A 20444-nucleotide genomic window follows, 5' to 3' on the forward strand; every position below is an offset into this window, starting at 1 on the left:
CTTTTAGCAGTTTGATATATATTTTCTAGGACCCTTTTCTGTGCATTTTCTGTTGTCTTTCAGGTTCACTACTTAGAACTCTTGCTTAATCTTGTTCTTAGGTTTTGTGTTTGAGTCTGTTGCTAGAGTTTGTGTGTGTGTTGGGGTTTTCTTTTGGTTGAACCTAGTGTCATTCTTACTTGAGCCACTCTTGTCAGTTTTTTTTTTTTTTTTTTTTTTGAGACAGCATATTGCTTTGTAACCCAGGCTGGCCTCAAACTTGTGATCCTCCTGCCTCTTCTCTTCCCAAGTGCTGGGATTACAGTAGTGTGCCATCAAACCCAACTTTTATGTGGTTTGACCAAGACTACATTGGTACCTTGAAGAGTCCTAGCACACTACCTTCTATAGAAGAGACAAACCCACTTGCTTGATTCTAAGACCGAGTCCCCTGGCTGGAGTTGCCAGGTGGACTTGTGTCTTCTTTTTGTCTAGCATGAGGCACTGAAAGGACTTAAGAATATTTTGTTTCCCCTGAATAACATTCTGCATGAGTAGGAAGTTTAGCAGGTACTTGTCTTTTTTTTAGTGGTAGCCTCTTATTAAACTCTAGCATCTAGTTGGGTGTTAAGAAGCCAAGAAAGCCTAGTACTGAGTTCTCATTTTCTCACAGAACATTTCCAAAATATTTGTTTCAAAAAATAGTATGTACTAACACTTTTAGCCACACTACTATACCTGGAAAACACGGTTAAGAGGAAAAGGAACAGGAAGAGGAGGTTTCAGAATAATCAGTTCCTTCAAAATTTGTGTCCTTAGTGTTTCATCAAGGTTATTGAAATAAAATATTGTCTAGCTAACTTGATTCAAAATGTTAAGTGTGTTATCTTTCTGCTTTTGACCCTAAATATTTTGTTTTACTATATTTTGGATATCATAATTTTTAGGGCCTTAAATGCTGTTTTATGTGTAAACAAATTGGGGCCCCAAGGAAACCTTGAGATCTGTGAAGTGGTACCAAGAGCAACGAAAAGTCTGACAACAGGTATGATGGGCCATGCCTATAATCCCAGTGTTGAGGAGGTGAAGGTCTAGAGGATTTCAGTCCCATTTGAACCTTTCTCAAACAAGCCAGGTGTGGTAGTGGATGCCTGCAATCCCAGTTACTCAGGACGTGCAGGTAGGGGGACGATGGTCCAAGTCTGGCCTGGACAAAAATGAGAGTCCCTATCTGAAAAAATAAAAGCAAAAAAGGATTGGGGGTGTGGTTCAAGCAGTAGAACACTGAGTTGAAACCCTAGTACTACCAAAAAAGAAAAAGGCTTGTAATAGGGACTATAAAAGGGAAAACTTGGGGTAGCCAGCTTGCATACTGGATAGTTAATTCCACCTGTTAATCAAACTGATGTTTTCTCCCTCTTTGTCTACGTGCTGGAGAGCCCAAGGCTAACTCCCTTTACTCTTCACTTGCCACTCTGACTGCTAGAGGAGTGAACTTGTCAGCCAAGACCTACAGCTTTGGAGTTGGGGAACCAGACACCTGGAGAACCAAGGGTGGCACCCGTTGTAGGACACTGCATTTCATGTAATCCAGCCAGGCATCTGAATTCCCCTTTAAAAAGCAGACATTTTGGGGGGAGAGGGTAGGAGAAAGGGGCGGGGGGAGAAATGACCCAAACAATGTATGCACATGTGAATAAATGAATAATTTTTTTAAAAAGACATTTTATCTTAGAAGGGGACAGCAGAGCTTTGAGAGGCTGACTCTCCATGTCCTTCTCCCCTGACAAATAATAAGCCTTATTTCCTTTTCCTTAAAACTCCACTCTCCTTATTTATGAATTGACATTGGGACCAGGGGACCGGCTTTCTGGCTAGCAGATTGTTCTGTTAACTGGGTCACAGTGGAGCTGAATTTTACTTCTGCTGACCAAGGGATCTGATCACCCAAACCTTGCTTCAGGTACACAGTAAACCACTTCTGGTATTCTCTGCTTCTCAAGGAATAGGTGAAGACTATGACAGTGCAAATGGTAATAGATACTTGTTTTGGTCTTTGTTCCTGGTAGAGTTCTCAAATCCTTAGAACTTCGTGGGTGATAGGAGTGCCATGCCATTATTAGAAGCTGGGAACTTTCAACCCCCACATCCTGTCCTTCCCCGAGGACAGATGGGCTTGAGTTTCAGCGGACAACTGATGTGCTGGTGTGATGAGGCCGCTCTAAAAATCTCGGGAGTATGGAGTATGAAGAACTTCCAGATTGTTGGGCACTGGTGTAGGTCCCCAGTTCAAGCCTCAGTACTGCAAAAAACAACAAAAATGGATGTCCTGGATTGTCTTATTTTTCCTTTTAAAAGCCACTGCTTACTAACAGTGCCACCTGGTGGACAGTGAGAAACCTCTGGTTCTAGCGTCATTAGGCAGGTTGGGTTGTGCCAATGACCATGGTGGAAGAATGGGTATGATCTGAGGTCTTACTTAACTTGCTTAGTCTAGAACAGACGTGGAAACCTGTTCGAAAAAGTTTAAGAAAGATCTGGGGGAGCCAAGTTAGGGCAGCAGGAACCATGGATTTGCCCACTTCATCTGATCTGGCCTTTCAGGTCTTGCTGTCTGGGTTTAATCTCAAGAAGGGTGACACTCAGTGGGCCAACAGCCTCCACCTTCCTAGAGGTTTGTTTAAAAGCCATCATTAACAAGAATGGCCTTGTCTGCGAGAGGAGTGTGCTTGCTGATTTTCTGGAGAATTTGGCAGCTTGGGACTTGGGGTGTGATGGACTGCAAAGAGTAAACCAAAAAACTATTGGTCACTGGTAAATACCTCACAGTAACACAGCAGTTTACAGATAGGTATAGGCCAAGAAATGCCTCCACTTAAAATGACTATAATCTGGAAACGGACACCAAATATTTAATGGTTACCTGTTAATGAACACCATTTTGCTTTCAGCCACTAAAAAGAGTGTTAACTGCTGTATTTCTAGACCTATTGAGGAAAGTAGCAGGTAGCACATGGAAAATGAATTATAGGTAAAGGCAAGCAACTTTGTTTGCAGCAAGCAGTTTGAATCAGAAAGTAGGGCTGAGGATGTGACTCAGTGGTAGAATTCCTAGCATGCAGGAGGCCCTGACTTCAATCCTAGGCACCACCACAAAAAATAAATAAATAAAAACGCTGATTAAGTAACCTTGGTCAGAATGAGAAAAAGGGAATCTCAAATGGATTCCTTTTTTCCAAAAGTCTGGGGGGACAGGGTCAAGCCCTGGCCTTGAGGAATGGAAAATGTTTGTAATAGGACCTTAGGTTAGAATTGTTCAGTAGCTCCAAGAATTCAGGTGACGTCAGGGTCAATTTTTTTTTTCAGTTGTGTCTGCTTTTGTATTGTGGGTACTAAATTAGAAAAGAGAGTGGAGCATTCTAGGTATGACAAGGATAAAGGATGAAGGAATCAAGCACACAAACGAAGTATCTTTAAGGTAAGTCCACCAAACATGGATTTTAGGATGTACAGGAAGAGAAAGGCTACAAATTAGGGAGTAAGGCAGGGCTGAGGGACAAAAGCCTCATCAGGGCTGTAAAGGATAGTTTCTAGAAACATTTCTCAGAAAGGTTTGAGGTCTGAGAGATTCTTGGTTATCTAAAGAACCAAACCTACCTCAATCACCCTTAGTCCATCTCCCGAAGAAAAGACTTGAGTGTTAAGTTCCAGGGTCTCCGTTGCTACCAATGTATCTTTTCTGGAGGGGAGGGGCCTGGAGGGGGTGGCAAGAGCTTCCAATCACAATCATGTATTTTCCTATTTTATGAGGAAATGGCTATTTAGGGAGGGACCAGGCTATACAGGCTAATCCACAGAAAAATGGGCAATGGGGCCACAAAAGTTACTTGAATTTTTGGGCATTACGGTAAGTTTTAGAATTTTGGTCTTTACCTGGCCCAAAAGACCAAAAATCGTATGTTCTCCCTCATATGTGGACATTAGATCAAGGGCAAACACAACAAGGGGATTGGACTATGAGCACAGGATAAAAGCGAGAGCACACAAGGGAGGGGTGAGGATAGGTAAGACACCTAAAAAACTAGCTAGCATTTGTTGCCCTTAATGCAGAGAAACTAAAGCAGATACCTTAAAGCAACTGAGGCCAATAGGAAGAGGGGACCAGGAACTAGAGAAAGGGTTAGATTAAAAAGAATTAACCTAGAAGGTAACACACACGCACAGGAAATCAATGTGAGTCAATGCCCTGTATAGCTATCCTTATCTCAACCAGCAAAACCCCTTGTTCCTTCCTATTATTGCTTATACTCTCTCTACAACAAAATTAGAGATAAGGGCAAAATAGTTTCTGCTGGGTATTGAGGGGGGGAGCGGGAGGGGGTGGAGTGGGTGGTAAGGGAGGGGGTGGGGACAGGGGGGAGAAATGAACCAAGCCTTGTATGCACATATGAATAATAAAAGAAAAATGAAAAAAAAAAAAGAATTTTGGTCTTTAAAAAGTTGGTTGAATATGGATGGTGCTTGAAGTATTGGTTAATTTTTTTAAAATGTAAATAACCCTCCCACCTCCACCTCCCATATAACTGGGATTTTATAATACATGATCTCTGCTGTGCAAATAGAAAGAAAAAAGGCCTTGAAAAGATCTACGGGAAGTAAGCCAACAGTAGTCATCCCTGGGGAGGGTAATTACACGTCTCCCCTATTCTTTTCACTTGTTGGTACTCATGAAAATTAAAATCCTTTGATATTTGAGCTCTAATCAGTGATCACACCTGCTATTGATAACTTTTTTAATGAATTCCCATCCCCAAAGTTTAGTTCAGTTGACAGTAGTGGCTCCCAGCTCTCTATGACCGTGAGGTGAACCTTCGACTGACTTGAAAACTATCAGTGGTTGGAATACTTAAAACAAAATGGACTAAAACAGCTCGTGTGAAAGCAGACTATAGCAAACCACCCCTATTGTTGCTTTCAGTGACCAGGAATGACACCTTTCCATGTTATTTCTGAGACTTCTGCATCGCACATTTATAATGTCACTGGACTCAATCCTGGACTGCTCACTTCTCACGCTGGAGGGAACATGAGAAATGACAGATCAGGTTACATGATAACCAGCTCAACAGAGTGGCAAAATTCCTAATGTCATGGAATGTGATCTCATTGGCTTTATTATTTTTATTTTTGGCAGGACTGGGGTTTGAACTCAGGGCCTAGTGCTTGCTAGCAGGTGTTCTACTGCTTGTGCCACACCTCCAGATCTTCACTGGCTGTAGAAAGCTTTGATTGAAAGAATTTTTATGGAATAGTTGTCTTGAACATGCAAATTTGTTCCAAAATGACATACATTTGGGTACAACCTGAGCATATTATGACTTGGTTATTTAGAGCAGAAATGGATGCAGAAAACTCGTACTTCCTGATGTAGCCAGCAAAGGAATACACAGAACACATACGACCTTCTCACCAAGATGGACTGCACCCATTCCTGTCTAGTACTACCTTTCCCTTTGATCTTCCTTCACCACTTCACAGCAGCTCAAGTCATCCTGATGCGCACAAGTAAACTTGTCTACTTAGAGTCCGTGTGTATGTGTAGTGTTTATAAATTTCTCAAATGCTTAACACACAATCCGTTTTTTTTCCTTTTTAGAGTATTAAGCCCTAACACTATTTCCCCCCATAAGCTTGTTTTTAATGTGGGACTTTGCATAGCACAGTAATGGAATGGAATATAATGGGGTTTAATTTCTTTTACATGTGGAATGTCTGCTTAACAATTTTTGTTCAAAATAATTTTTCTGCAAAACAAAAGTAAATTCTAGTTTTTAAAAAATTGGTTAAGTTTTGGGGAAAGGCCTATACATGAGTTACTAAAATTGAAGAATTAGGAAATAAAATATATTTGGTTAGCTATATTCCGTTTACTGATGAAAAGCAGCTCAGGGCTGGGTGTTAGGTGTGGTACACACCTGTAATCCCAGCACTCTGGAGTCTAAAGCAGGAATATCTTGAGTTTGGTCTCAAAAACAACAGAAATTCAGGCTATCAGTCTCTACAAGTTTGATGTGAAAATAATTGGACTGTATTTTTGATTGCCAATGATAGGGATTTGTCTATTTGATACTCATCTAAGGTAGTTCCAAGCAGTGGTTCCTTCCCCTCTGCATCTCCGAAGTGAGTAATTCTTTTAAACCACTTTTGAAAAGTGTTGGAAGTCTCACACAGCTAATGTGGTTATGGAAAAGGTCTTATCAGATCTAAATAATGTCTACAGGTCTTTATAATTTTTCTTGAAAGATTGTGCAGATACTGCCTCCTCCCTCAAGCATTCCCCTAGCCGCAGGCACAACTATACCTTTCCCAAAACTTGTCACCTAATGTTTAGCATAGATGGTACAATCCTGAGGAAGTATCTTTTCTTACCACGTTACCACTGCCAAACACCTAACAGGTATTCAAGAAATGATTTTGAATCAATTTTAAGAGATCTAGCCCATGTTGAGTTCCTCCTACTGCAATGTACTGAGCCATTCCAGCAGCCCACAACTGATGTTTTTGAAAGGTATGTGTAGCTGGAAGTGGTGATCCATGTCCCCTTATCACAAACTCCTTCCATTTATTGAACATGTCGCTCTACTTTGATCCTATTTGTTTCCATCTCTGTAACAGTACTGACTGGACCAGAGTAAGTTACCATCCTTCGATATACTGCCACACAAGACACACTGGCTCTCCTTGGGAAAGGATTCAGCTCCCACCTGATTTTGTACTTTGTCCTCATTTGAGTTTGCTCACTGCTCCAGTTGTTCAGACATAATCATCTGTCAAGTTTAGTACCAAAGACTAGAAGGTAGAGAGGCAGTGTTGTTCTCTTGTCTTAAGCCTGCATTTACTGCTGAAGTGGAGTACAGCTCTGACCCCCACATACAACCATGTCCTTGGCATACCTCCATTAGCCCAAGTGCTGAGGTCTTCTCAAAGACAAAGCAGCAAAAGGTAACCTTCCAGGCTTAGTTGCTTATAGATGGCTCATTAAGGAGAACTGACTTTGTGTGGTGCTGAGGTCCAAGCCCAGGGCCATGTGCACGCTAGGCAAGTGCTCCACCTTTAACTGTGCCTACAACCCACTGAGCATAGACTAAATAGCTGAAGTCAGCTGTGGAAATACCTTCCTATTCAACATTTCTTTTGTACTGTGCTGGGGTTTGAACTCAGGGTCTCACACTTGCTAGGCAGGCACTCTACCACTTGAGTCACTCCACCTGCCCTATTTTTGTGTTGAGTCTCAGGAAGTATTTTGCCTGGGCTGCCCTGGAACTTTAACCCTCCTGGTCTCTGGCTCCAAGTAGCTAGGATTACAGACTCGAGTCACCTGTGCCTGGCCCTATTCAACTGTAGTGACCTGAAGCCTACCAGCATTTCATTTTTGTTTAAAAGTCATTTACATTAAAAAGAATGAGATGGATTACTACGGAAGCCAAAGTATTCTGTATACTAGTTATACTTACCATGTAGTTTCAAGGCCTAACTAGGTAAATCTAAGTGCTACATAATCATACAATTAGGAAAGTCTAAACTTGGTGACAGGACTAGCAGCAAATATTGCCTGTTATCCCGCAATTCATAGTGTACTGAATAATTGTAAATGAATCATATTCTCTCCCCCACCACCCACAGCAGACAATATTGATCTGATTTGCACGTAGAAATAGCCTATTTGTGCATATGGTATACATACATACAAACTAAAGGGACTAGTGCACTTTTCTTCTGAAGGTTACTAAATCTTTCTCAGACATGACTAAAGCCATACCCCATGGTAGCAAAAGGGAAGTCACAGAAATAATGTTTGGATGCTGCAATGTGAATACATGGCAGAAAAGAAATGGAAATATTCAGCACACTTTTCCCTTTATAAATCTCCTTGACCTTGCCATTTTTCAAACTATTCTACTTTGAAGACGATTCTTATTATAACCACTTTCTGGGGGCAAATGGCATATTATGATGTTCTCATTGATGTTAAGAACAGCAGAGCCAACCAAAAAGATGGAAGGAACAGGATAAATGATAAAGGAATTACTTCAATAATCAGGAAGCAATCAGTAATGAATGCAATTCCCTTAAAACCTACAGATGTCTTAAATGATGTAAACATTAGTCTTCTTCTTCCATCTTGGGCTTGAAAAGAATTAGGTCACTAGCATGGAATTCAGACCATGGACAGAACCCTCTTTAAACTATGGCTAGAGTATTCTTCATCAGGTGGGTATGCTTTGAAAGCCATAATGCCTGATGTGACATTCCCTAGCTTCAGCTACAATGAAGGGTTTCTGGGATGGTTAAAAGGAGCTTCATGCTATAGCGAGAAAAAACAAAACAAAACAAAAAACAAAAAAACTTTTTGAAACAAATCACCAGACTTTGGGTTCCTGAACCGGCAATCTTTAGTGGATCAGAAGGCAGTAACCTCCAGTATCAATATAAGCTCATTTCACAGCAAATCTAAATCATATATAACATGACAAAAGAAACTGCAATGTGCTGAATACATTTAGAAAAATGGTATTAAAAAGTCAAAAGCTGGGCTGGTGGAGTGGTTCAAGTGGTAGAGTGCCTGCCTAGCAAGTGTGAGGCCCTGAGTTCCAGCTCTAGTATGGCAAAGGTAAATAAAAAGTCAAAAGCTCACATGATGATGTGAAATATATTTCAGTCCAATTTTTTTCTAGTCAGTATTCTTGTGCCAGGTGTAGGGAATTAATGTGAAAATGATTGTTACCATTTCTGGCTGAACCTTACCTGAGGTGGAAGGTGGCATAACAACCTGTGTGGAGCTAAAGGATGGTGGACACAGGCAAAATCAGGATAAAAATTAAGCAACCTGCAAGATGGCACAACTTGAGCTGCCACTGTTTTCATCTTTTTAATATTCTATATGTGTCAGTGGAGAACTATGTATTTCCAGTAACTCAAAAGCAACCAGCTAACAGTGGTCTTCTATTAAAACCAACACTCTGAATTAAAGGGGTTACACAGAAAACAGAACTCATGTTCACAGCCTGATGACTAATCTCTTCTCTATCCCAGTAGTATGCATGTCAAAAGAGGGAGAACGCTGGAACAGTCCAACTTCTGATAAAGTATTTTTAATGGAAAATGTAAAACCCCTTTCAACTTTAATGTACAAAGCCATATGGAACACTTGCACTTTAACAAAAGCAAGCCAATGTTTTAAAAAAATACATCATTAAATGTATATATGTATATATTTACACAGCATATTAAGTTTAATATTTAGCTTTAAAACTTCACATAAATTTTACCAAAATGAGACAATTTTAAATAAATTACACCTTTTGAAAATGTTTAATTGTACAGTCAATAGCTTCAACAAAATATTGAAGTGTCTGTATTTAGTATCTACTGTATATACTTTATATTTTACAAATTTTACAATTATTTGGCAGTAATTTTCTGATTATGACATGACTGCTGTGCGATTCAGCAATTTCTCAAATGCAGGCGATAGCTGGTGTTTGTGTCCTATTCTCACAGTAACTGTCTCAATGTAGTGAAAAATATCAGTTATTTTATTAAACTGTACAAGGGCACATTTACACTTAATCAACAATATAGCATATAATTTTTTTTTACCAAAAATAAATACATCATTTTAAATCTGGCATTTTCACAAATATCATATACACTATAATACAGAAACAGCCATGTAGTACTGTTTTTAACTAACATTGAATCACAGGGCTGTGACATATGCTATACTGCTGCGGTGACAGTAGCAAGTAACTACTACAAAGAGAATTTCTTGGCACTGATGGTTTTATGAAACTTAAATCAGTGTGGATTAATAAAGGGGAAATAATCTCAGTTCTAGAGCCTAAAAACATCAAAGCGGACCAACATTTAACTTTCTTCCATATCCTCTACTTCATCTTCATGTATCTTCAAGGCTCTCACCATTTCTTTGACTGCATGATACAAGATATTTTTAACCTGAAAGAGATGTTGATATTTCTAATCACTTGAGCTGGAGAGAAATTAACAAACGACAACTGCCAGATAAAATAACTTTAATGGAGACTAAGGAAAACCAAATTTAAAGAGAAGGGAAATATCACAGTTAAAATAAGTGACACTAAAATTCATATATAATTAAATGCATGTTGGTGTTAATCTTTGATTGTTATTATAATGCAACAAAGAAGGCAATGATCGCTTAATGTACGTATATTGTCTGAATACAAAAGCCTGAAGAACAGGATCTAGTTAGAACCCTTCTTACCTGTAGTTTATCATCATAATTGATTTCTTCCTTTAACAGTCTCAGTTCCTGTGTTAAGTGAAATGATTGTACGAGATGCTCTGGAGATACAAAGTCTTCAGTTACCTGAATACAGCTGTGAAAATTCTGTACCTATTCCCAAAAGAAAAGCCATTAAATACAAATATTAGGAAGTAAGAGTGAGAAAAACTGTCTAAAACCAATAAACACAAAGGCCAATTCTACCAGAGAATTCATTTTTCTAAACCATCAAAAGAATTTCAAAGAAGACCATACTTTAATGAGAAAGGTATGTCGCTGAAAAGCTTCATGTTAAGTGACTTGGCAAATGAAGTATTTTTAAATGATAAAAAGAAGTAACTTTTCCAGGAATCCTTTGGAAAGGCTGATAATCACATTCTAAATTATCAATTCTGTCAAGGTAGACTTTTAAAAAAATTGCTACAGGAGAAAGAATCTCAGATGTACTCAATCTGAGTATGTTTGATGCTGCTCTTGGTCATTTCACTTAATTCTTACACTGAGATAAAGAAAAAGAAAGGCAATTTAGTTCATGAGGAATTGGGATAAAAACTATAGTTCTAATACAGATCTATTGACCTCAATTCTGAAAATGAGTTTCAGAACTGTCCTAAGATTTTGGTTATTTGAGCCTATAGTCCAAATTAAAGAGAACTTTAATCCTCTGTGACTTTAGCTTAACAGTTTTTCCAATGTTTTCTCTTTCTTAATGAAGCTTTTATAAGAAGCCAACCAATATTATCTCTTATTTGCTTAGCATTTACTAATTCTGTACTTCACTATTTCTTAAAACTGCTTTCTATTTATGCTCAGTACCACAGAGGAAGGCCCAAGCCAATCCAATCTAGGATCTGTATTGTTTCTAAGTTGTCTTCTACAGGTATTTTAAAATGTCATAAAAATTCCTGGGAAAGGAGAAATAGTGGAAAAAACTAAGCATTTAAGTCTATTCTAATTTTTAACAGTTTGCAAAACAAACTTAATTTGGGAGGAGTGAGATGAAAGAGATAGTAAGTGGGAAATGGAGACTCCAGGAAATAAAATCTAACTGATGATAGGATAATGGAATTCCAGAGGGGTTAAATTCCTCCTCTGGACATATGACCACCTGAATAGCTGCTGAAGTCTTCAGAGTTCTTTAACTCAAGCACTGTGCCTCTACTGATAACTTGATAGAATATAAAGCAAACATTCTCTATTATAATCATTGTTGTTGGTTCCTCTGGAGGATGAATAAATAGTGGATGCCTCACACATTTTCTGCATTTCTGTACAGTCTCACTGGTTCTTCATTATTTGTCTGTAGAACAGATGCTCTATTTCACAAAACAGTAGACTATGGATGAGATGTTCAGCGCCTGTCCCAAGATAAATCAGCCAATAAATGGCAAGTCAACAGGAGCCCAGCTCCTGGGATGTCTTGTCTAATAGATGCTTTATAGTCTTACATTAACTCTGAAACCATCATACACAGTCTCCAAATGCCCTCTCCTATGTCTTTATGTAAGCATACTGTGGGAAAAGTAAGTCTTTCAAAGGTTTTAGAAAGTTACCTTTTAATGTATCTAGCTCTGGCATGTCTTAAAATCATTTGTGGTTCCAAAAATTTCTACTTGGTTCCTTTTTATAATTGCTTTCCTTATTGATATTCTCATTTTGTTCATTCTTAATTTTCTGGTTTCCTTTAGGTCTTTATCCATTGACTTTCCTTCAGCCTTTTAAGCACATTAAAGGCAAATGTCTAGTTAAGTCTGATGATTGGGCTTCTTCAGTGAACAATTCTGTCAGTTTACTTTCTCCCTTTGAATGGGCTATATTTCCTTTTACTATGCATATCTTGTAGCTCTTTGTTAGAAAAATGAGCATCTGATCATTAAAATGTGTTAACTTTAGTTCTCCCTGCCCCAGAGTTTGCTGTTGGTGACTGCAGAAGGTAGCAGTCATCACTTAGTGACTTCTCCAAACTTTCACCCAGGCCATATTCCTTGTTGGGTGTGGTCACTGAAGTCTCTGCTCCATTACTTCAGGGGTCAGTCAGTGTTCTAACAGAGATTTTTCCTTAAGAGCCCAAATTCAGCTGCCATTTTTCTTCATTAAATGGCCTCTTGGTTGCTTTAAGCTTTGGATTAATTCCAGAGTTCCGAAAAAGTTTTCTGTCCTTCATCAGCTTATGGTGGCTTAAAAATGAGGTTTTTCCAGAATGATATTTGTCAATGCTTAAAAGCTGCTATTATGTTTCTAATAACCCCCATCTGCTATTTTGTTGAAAGGCTTCAGGTTGAGGGTGAGTGTGAGGTTTAGTTTGAAGAGGCAAGGACTCAGTTTTAAAGTAGAATGCAAATGAATTCCCCATCCCAAGTATCCCTTTTTCATCTTTGAGTCATTTTTATTTCACTTCCCAGACTTATATTGTCTTAGTCATACTATCAGTTGTAATCATAAATAAGTAGTTAAGAAAATGTAATTCTTGCTGGTAGAGTGGCACAAGTGGTAAGAGCATCTACCTAGGAAGTGTGAGGCCCTAAGTTCAAACCCCTGTGCCGCCAAAAAAAAAAAAAAAAAAAAAAGGAAAAAGAAAATGTAATTCTTGGTGGAGCGTGGTGGCTCATATGGTAATTCCATCTACTTGGGAGGCAATGCTGCTTTTTAAGTAACACCCACTCAGAATGCTATGAGTGAGGCAAAATAAATACTGAAAAGTCAAGGGTCCAGATGATCTATCTAGAGATACATAGAGGTTTTACACATTTAGTCATGTTTACCAACAAAAGATTTCTAACTCTTCAATTTTGGAGTGGTTCTTATATAAAGAAGACTATGGCTGCCCAGTGCCTGTAATCCTAGCTACTCAGAAGGATCACGGTTCGAAGCTGGCCTATCTCGAAAAAAGCCAATCACAAAAAAGGGCTAGTGGAGTGGCTCAAGATGTAGGCCCTGAGTTCAAACTCCAGTACTATTAAATAAAAAAAAAAAAAAAAGGGGGGGGTGGGGGGGATATAGCTAGCAGAGTTCCTTTGATTGTTAAGACACATGTCAGAGCTACCCCAAAACAGACAGAGCTACTATTCTCAGTTTGGTTTCTGGAAGTACTCACTGTTAACAGTCCAAAGAACAGAAAGCTGCTTCTTCCCTAGCACTGCTGGCACTTGGTTTAACTGTTTTTTGATAGGTGCTTACAGTTTGGAAAGGCTTCCTATTTGTATGTTTTTCAAAGTATAGTCTATGAATAATAACACTAGCATTGCTTTAGGAACTTGTTAGAAATTAAAGTTTCAGGTTCCTTCTCTCCCAGACCCAATAAATCAGAAGCTGCAGGGGTAGGTTATAGCAGTATGTATGACTGATCTAGCCCTCCAGGAAATTCTTATGCTAAAGACTGAGAAACACTGATTTAACAGTCTGGAATTCCTTTGAGGATCACCTGTGGTCCTTTGGATCAATGAACAGTATTCAAACACCTAACACCAAAATAGGTCAAAAACAGAATGAGTATCAAACCAAAGTAAATACTATGAAAACAGTTATCACTTCTTTTGAATTCTGTCTCAAAATAACGTTACTACAACTTGTGAGTCAGGGATTCTCAACAGAGTAAGAAGAACTTTGCTGTTATTATCAATCACATCACATGAGAGAGAAGGTAGAAATTTCTGTTTCAATAGTTGGCAATTTCTGTGCAAGATACACAGAACAGAAATTGAGATTTTGTCTCAGATCACTCAGCAACACTTTAGTGGCAGACTTCAGAATAGAGTTTGCTAGCTGAGGTCATACATGCTGCCTCACAGTCTATTCTGATGTAACAGATTTTATTATAGATAAATGTGCTTTCCACAAGCCATGAATTTTCTATACATCTCAAAAAAATTTGTCTTCTGATGTACATATATGCATAGTGAAAATCGGAAATTAGGCTCCAAGCTTAGTAAACTTTCTGAAGTAGCCAAAGACACATACGGGAAGCAGTCAAAACATACACGTTTGCACAAAGAACACAATACATATAAAATTATAAGAAAGTCATAATTTTGCATCCATCTACATGTATAAAAATAATGTAAATGAGAACATATTCTCAGGTCTTCATAAAAGAGACTTTACAAATATCTTAATGCATTATTAACAGGGAGAGAGCAATGGAAGAAAAAAAAAAAAAAAAAACAAAAAACCAAAAACAAATCATGGGGCTGGGACGTGATCCTGTGGTAGACACTCGTGTTTCAATTCAGGACTCAGCACTGCAAAAAAACCAAAAGCCAAAAACCAACTAACCAACCAAAAAAACCCTGTCATTTTTGACGCAAAATTCCAGAGGGGAATTACATTCTAGAGAGGAATTTAAGACAATAGAAAGTAAATTACAAATCGTATCAGAAGGTGATGCCTACATCAAGGGAAAATAAAGCACAGAAAATGACAAAGAATTGTGTCAATTAACAGTTTTAAGTGAGGGTGTCCTCAATGAGAAGGTAGTAACATTTGAGAACAAAGTCTTAGAATGTAAAGGACCAAGTCTTACAGATATCTGAGAGGAGAAAGAATTATAGGCACAAGGATTAGCAAGGTACAAAGACCCTGGAGTAGGAACTTGGGCAAAGAGAGAGAAAGCAATTAGAAGAGCTGAAGCAGAGAAAAGCAGTGACCTGTGTATGCATATATATATAGGCAAATATATATGTATAAAAATACATATGTATATTTTTTTGGGGGGGTGGTGATGGATGGGTAAGAGTCTCAGGGCAGGCACAAATAGGGTATAGGTAGTGATTGCTTAGGGCCCTGTGAGGCTTTTGTGAACTTTTGAGCAGAGTGGTATGTAAACTTTTTGACAAGAACACTTCGTGACTACTATTTGGCTAAAAAAATAGCTTTTTTCCTCCTACTCTCTCCTCGAAAAAATAGAAGCAGCAGGGAGACAAGTGTAAACCTAGTACTTCTGTGGTTAACAAAGACCACCTTGAAGAAAGCTTACCTGGAGGCAAGGGTGGGAGATTGAGTTTCAATACTTTTTTACACTGCTAGAACTTTTTACTTAACATAATGCATTACATTTTCAAAGGAAAAATATTTAAAGGTAGACTTTTCAAAACAAATTGTATTCAACCAACCAAATGTTTACATGGGAAAACTGAACCTCAGTCGGGCACCAGTGGCTCATACCTGTAATCCTAGCTACTCAGGAGGCAGAGATCAGGAGGATCCCAGTTTCAAGCCAGCCCAGGCAAATAGTTCTTGAGACTCTAGCTCAAAAAAAACAAAAAAAAAAACAAAAAAAAACAAACCAAAAAACCCCCTCACACACACACAAAAACCAAACCAAACCAAACCAAAACCTCAATCTATAATGTGTACTAGTTATAAAAATTAACTAAAAAAAAGTCACATACCCAAATACAACATGAAAACTGTAAAGCTTGTAAAAGAAAACATAGGTGAAAATCTCTTTAATGTTGGACTAGACAAAAAATTTTGTAGATACAAAAACAAATGTACAATCCATAGAAGAAAAAGTTTGTGAACTAGAATTAAAATGAAACTGTTCTGTGGTACTAGTGATCCACCCTATAGCCTCACACCTGCAAAGCAAGCATTCTCCTGCCAAGTTACATCCAGTACCCACTTTTGATCTTTGAAAAACCTTAGAGAATGGAAAGACAAGCAGAGACTTGGAGAATGTATCTGGAAAACACATCAGATAAGGCCTTACATCTGGAATAAGGAACACTCCAAACAAAATAATTAAAACAAAAGCAAATAGATGGCAAATACATATAAACATATTCAGTGCAGATACCACTGTACACTTATGATTTCAAAATAAAACTGACAGTAACAAGTGCTAGAGAGGAAGTAAAGGAAATGAAAGGTATACAACACTGCTTTAGAGGGAAAAGGTTCAAGCATTTCACGCATTTATCATATAGTTAGGCAGTACTTACTTAGTAAAAATGAAAACCTAAATTTACACAAAAGCCTACGTGTAAATGTTTACAGTGGCTTTATTTACTATCGCCCCAAATTGGAAGCAACTCAAATACACATGTACATACAAATTATACCTCAAATTTAAAAACACAACTGCAATGTCACTGAAGTTGACCATGTACATAATTTTGAAAGGAATCTATATATATTATTAAAGGACTATTTTTATTTACAAAATTATAACAATACTATTTTTCAAGGAAGTTATCGTAAAGAAAAAGGCACATCGTTGTGTTTCTGTATTTTACTATTGCAGGGCTGAAGGCATGACTCAAGTAGCAGACTGCTTTCCTAGCAAGTTCAAACCTCAGCACCACCAAAAACAAACACATTTTGTATTTTTACTATCATAAATGCCATGAGATGTAAGAATGATGAATATGATATCCTAACAAAAATCAAAACAAAATAAAAACAAAAACAACAACAAAAAACGACTATTATCATTTAAGGAATATTTGTGCACAGTAATATCAAACATGCAAAACAGGCAGTGACTCAGTGTAGTTATAACATGAAGAAACTTTCCTTGGTAACAAATACATATCAGATACACCTCAATTACTGAGTGATGGGGAACCCACTGAGGCAACATAACTTTTGGGAATGGTGGGGGTCTCAGGTTTTTCCTTATGTACTTTATTACTAAAGGAGTAAGTTGGCTGTGTCCTCCATTCTCTCTATGGGATCCTATTGTGCACTTTAAATCCCATTCTCCATACCCACCACGTCTATACTATGCCATTTTTCCATGTGCCACATGTTAAGCTACAGAAAGAAAGATTGGGTGTGTATGTATGTACTTACTTGCGACAGAGTGGTTAGTTTAGAGATTAAGTTTTGTGGATCAATAGCTATATAAATTATACAACTTTATTTAGACAGGCTATTATTATGTCAGCATGCTAAAGAGAAGCAGGAAGTAACATTTAAAACCTGATCAAATCTCTCTACCTTTTTAGTCCCCACTAAGGAGAATGAATATATAGTAACTCTTTATTTTTTGTAGTACTATGGATCAAACCCAAGACCTTGTGCATGTTAGGCAAACAGTCAACCACTGAGCTAAATCCCCAGCTCAAAAATTAGATTTTAATTCACTAAATCAGAGATAATATAAAAAGGAAATTTGGCTCATGTTATAAGAATTTAAGCTCTCAAAGCATTTTAACTATTTCAGATTTCTGCAACCACTAGAATGCCATTTTAGAGACTTATGAAAGCAGACCAGTGCAAACCATTCTCTTAACTATGCCTTCTTTCATTTGTATCTATACCCAGAACCACTTCTGTTCCAAAATTAGTTCTATCAGTAACAGGTATGTTAGAATAAACTTTGTATGTACCTGATGAAGTGCTCCTGCTGGTAAAACAATGGCATCACCAAGGAACTGAATAAGAGTACAGGTTCTAACTCCGTATTCTTCAAGTAGTCTTTGGCGGAGCTTTTTATTCACGTACCAGCTTTGGTCACGAATTGGATCATGTTCTGGTAGAACTTCAATACCTTGTTCTTTTGAAATCTGAAAAATGGATTAGAGCCCTAACTTAAATAAGGGAAATGAAAAATCCTACTCAGTGTAACTTCTATTTTGTTTATAATAGTAAGTCTACAATAATCAGAAAAGTCAAAAGGTATTAAAGTAACACAGCTGAAATGCTGTTAATAGAGTGAATCACACTCTCTTACCTTTCTACCAACTCCTTCCACTATCAAGTTTTCTTCAATCTGGTTTCCTTCCTTACCAATTGTTTCAATAATACATTGCCCAACTGAGGAAATTTAATTTAGCTGTTTTTTCCCAAAAGCCAAATCATTTATTTGTGTGTATGGATTTCATAAACATTTTTTTTTCCCTTCAGGATGGTACTGGGGTTTGAACTCAGGGTCTCATGCTTGCTAAGGCAGGCACTCTACCAATTGAGCTACTGTGCCGGTCCTGTCTTTGCATTGGATCTTTTGAAAAAGGGTCTTGAAAACTATTTGCCCAGGCTGGCCTTGAACCTCTATCCTCCTGATCTCTGCCTCCCGAGTAGCAGATTACAGGTGTGAGCCACTGTTGCCATGCTCATAAACATTTCTTGAACTCCTTTTAAAGGAATGTACAAAGCTAAATCAAAGGACTTTTTTTTTTTAACCCAATCAACTAAATAATCTGTTTTCAGGTTTCAAGTGGCAGAGTGCCTGCCTAGAAGTATGAGGCACCGAGTTCAACCCCCTACTACCAACGAAAAACAAACAACTGTCCCAACCCCCCAAAAATCTGCTTTCAAAGGCACACATTTTAGATTAAAATACTGGTAGATACTTTGAGATAAAACAATAGTTATGAGGCTTCTTCATTTCACACTGATCACAGAAACAGCCCTTAAGAAGATGAAGTATAACAAAATAAGCAACAATGGTGATTCCTAAAAAGAATCCCTAAAATGATAAAAATTTGAGAACATTTTGGCAAAAGGTTTGAGCCAATTTTTCAGGTTGATGTGTTAATTTCTTTCAGAATGTCTGAATTACATTAAAGTGTAATTACTCAAAATTACAAATATCACAGTCTGATCAAATATAAAGTATAAACATTGACTAGGTCAAGAGCATAAAGTTATTAGATTCACAAAAAATAAAATATCCTACCTTCTTTAGATGTTTCCAGAAAATACTGGTTTTTATATCTGGCAATTCCCACTAACTACCTTTTAACACCCAACTAATAAGTGGCAGACAGAGGAGTACTAGGAACAAAGAACAAGCCACCATTCACAATCCTCAAAAGGAAGTAGGCATTAAAAGCTTTTGATTTTCATCAAAAATCCCAACTTCCCTTGGGCTAAAAAGTTATTTAATGATTATATATTGCTGAATGCCAAATGATACTGAAATCATTCTACTTCTTGTTCAAGCTGAAGAGCTAAGATTATCTGTTAACCTAAACTGTACCTTTTGAAGAAATTCCCTTATCTTGTCAACATCTTTTCCAGCATAGATATGCCACAGAGCACCAGGTATTTCAGTTGAGTCCTTCAATCTTTTCCTCAAAATGTCATCCAAATCTTCCTCCTCAAATTTCTTAAGTATACCTAAAACAAAGGAGAATATTTTCAAATTGTTCAGTAAGATTACCAGAAACTCAATTAATCTAGACTTGGTTAATCAAAGCAGCATAAGGTGTTGACTGACACTGCTCTTAAGGAGTCAAATGCAGTTATATAGTCAAAACTGTTAGAAAAGCAGAGAACTGGGGTTTGGTCTACAGTGTACCACTCAAAAGAGTAACACATTTTCCCAGTTTGTTTTCTGCAAATCAAGGAGCAAGAGACAGAAGTTGCTATTCAACTTTAGCTACTTTTCTGTCCCAAGTGGGTGGGTCCTAACAAGTGCTTGCACTAATAGCACTTTCTAACTTACAAAGGACATTTATGACCATTAACTGGTTGGTTCCTGTAACTACTGAGTAACACAGACAAGGACAATTAACCTCTATTTTATTCTTGAGTAAAAAGGGTCAGTGAGGTGACTAAAAATGTTCAGAAAGATGAAGGTAATTCGCTCATAACTTTAAAAAAGAATTAATCCCAATAGGATCTCATATTTTACTATGGTTAATTTGACATCAAATGCAAATGCTTCATAAACAACAAACCTCTGATTGTGAGAAAACATCAGGCAATAAAATTTTAACATGCTAAAAAAAAGTCCTAGATATATGGGTATGTATATAAGAAATTTTGAAAGTATAAAAATGAAACACTGGGCTAGCAGAGTGGCTCAAGTGGTAGTGCGCCTGCCTAGCAAGCACAAGGCTCTGAGTTTGAAGCCCCAAGTTCAAGCCACAGTACTGCAGTGCCACCCAAAACACACACACACGAAAATACTAAGTTTGGAACTAACTAGGTCTTCTTTACTTCAACTACTGCCTACTGCAAAGGATACAGCAGATGTTTCCTAATATCTAGGACAGCAATTTTTTTTTTTGACAGCACCAGGGTGTGAACTCAGGGCCTCATGCTTGCTAGGCAGGCAGTCTTAATGCTTGAGCCACTCCACCATCCCTTTACTGTGATGGGGTTTTTTTAAGATAGGGTCTGTTGAACTATTTGGCCGTGCTGGCTTTGACCTCTGATCCTCTTGATCTCTGCCTTAATAGCTAAAGAG

At 37.8% G+C, this 20444-nt stretch overlaps 1 protein-coding gene across 9 annotated transcripts in view; it reads right to left on the minus strand.

The window, feature by feature from the left end:
* Positions 1 to 9115: 9115 nt before the first annotated feature.
* The window catches only part of Jmjd1c (jumonji domain containing 1C), a 236249-nt gene continuing 224920 nt past the window's right edge, over positions 9116 to 20444 (minus strand). For all 9 annotated transcript variants that reach the window (XM_020169780.2, XM_020169783.2, XM_074078968.1 and 6 more), the window contains 4 exons: positions 19230 to 19369; positions 17638 to 17814; positions 10286 to 10417; positions 9116 to 9996 (listed from right to left, as the gene is read on the minus strand). In XM_020169780.2, coding sequence (XP_020025369.2) covers positions 9907 to 9996; positions 10286 to 10417; positions 17638 to 17814; positions 19230 to 19369 — 539 coding nt within the window. In that variant the 3' untranslated portion in view covers positions 9116 to 9906. The remainder of the gene's footprint in view (positions 9997 to 10285; positions 10418 to 17637; positions 17815 to 19229; positions 19370 to 20444) is intronic.

This window comes from Castor canadensis, chromosome 7, assembly GCF_047511655.1.
Source record: "Castor canadensis chromosome 7, mCasCan1.hap1v2, whole genome shotgun sequence".
NCBI lineage: Eukaryota > Metazoa > Chordata > Mammalia > Rodentia > Castoridae > Castor > Castor canadensis.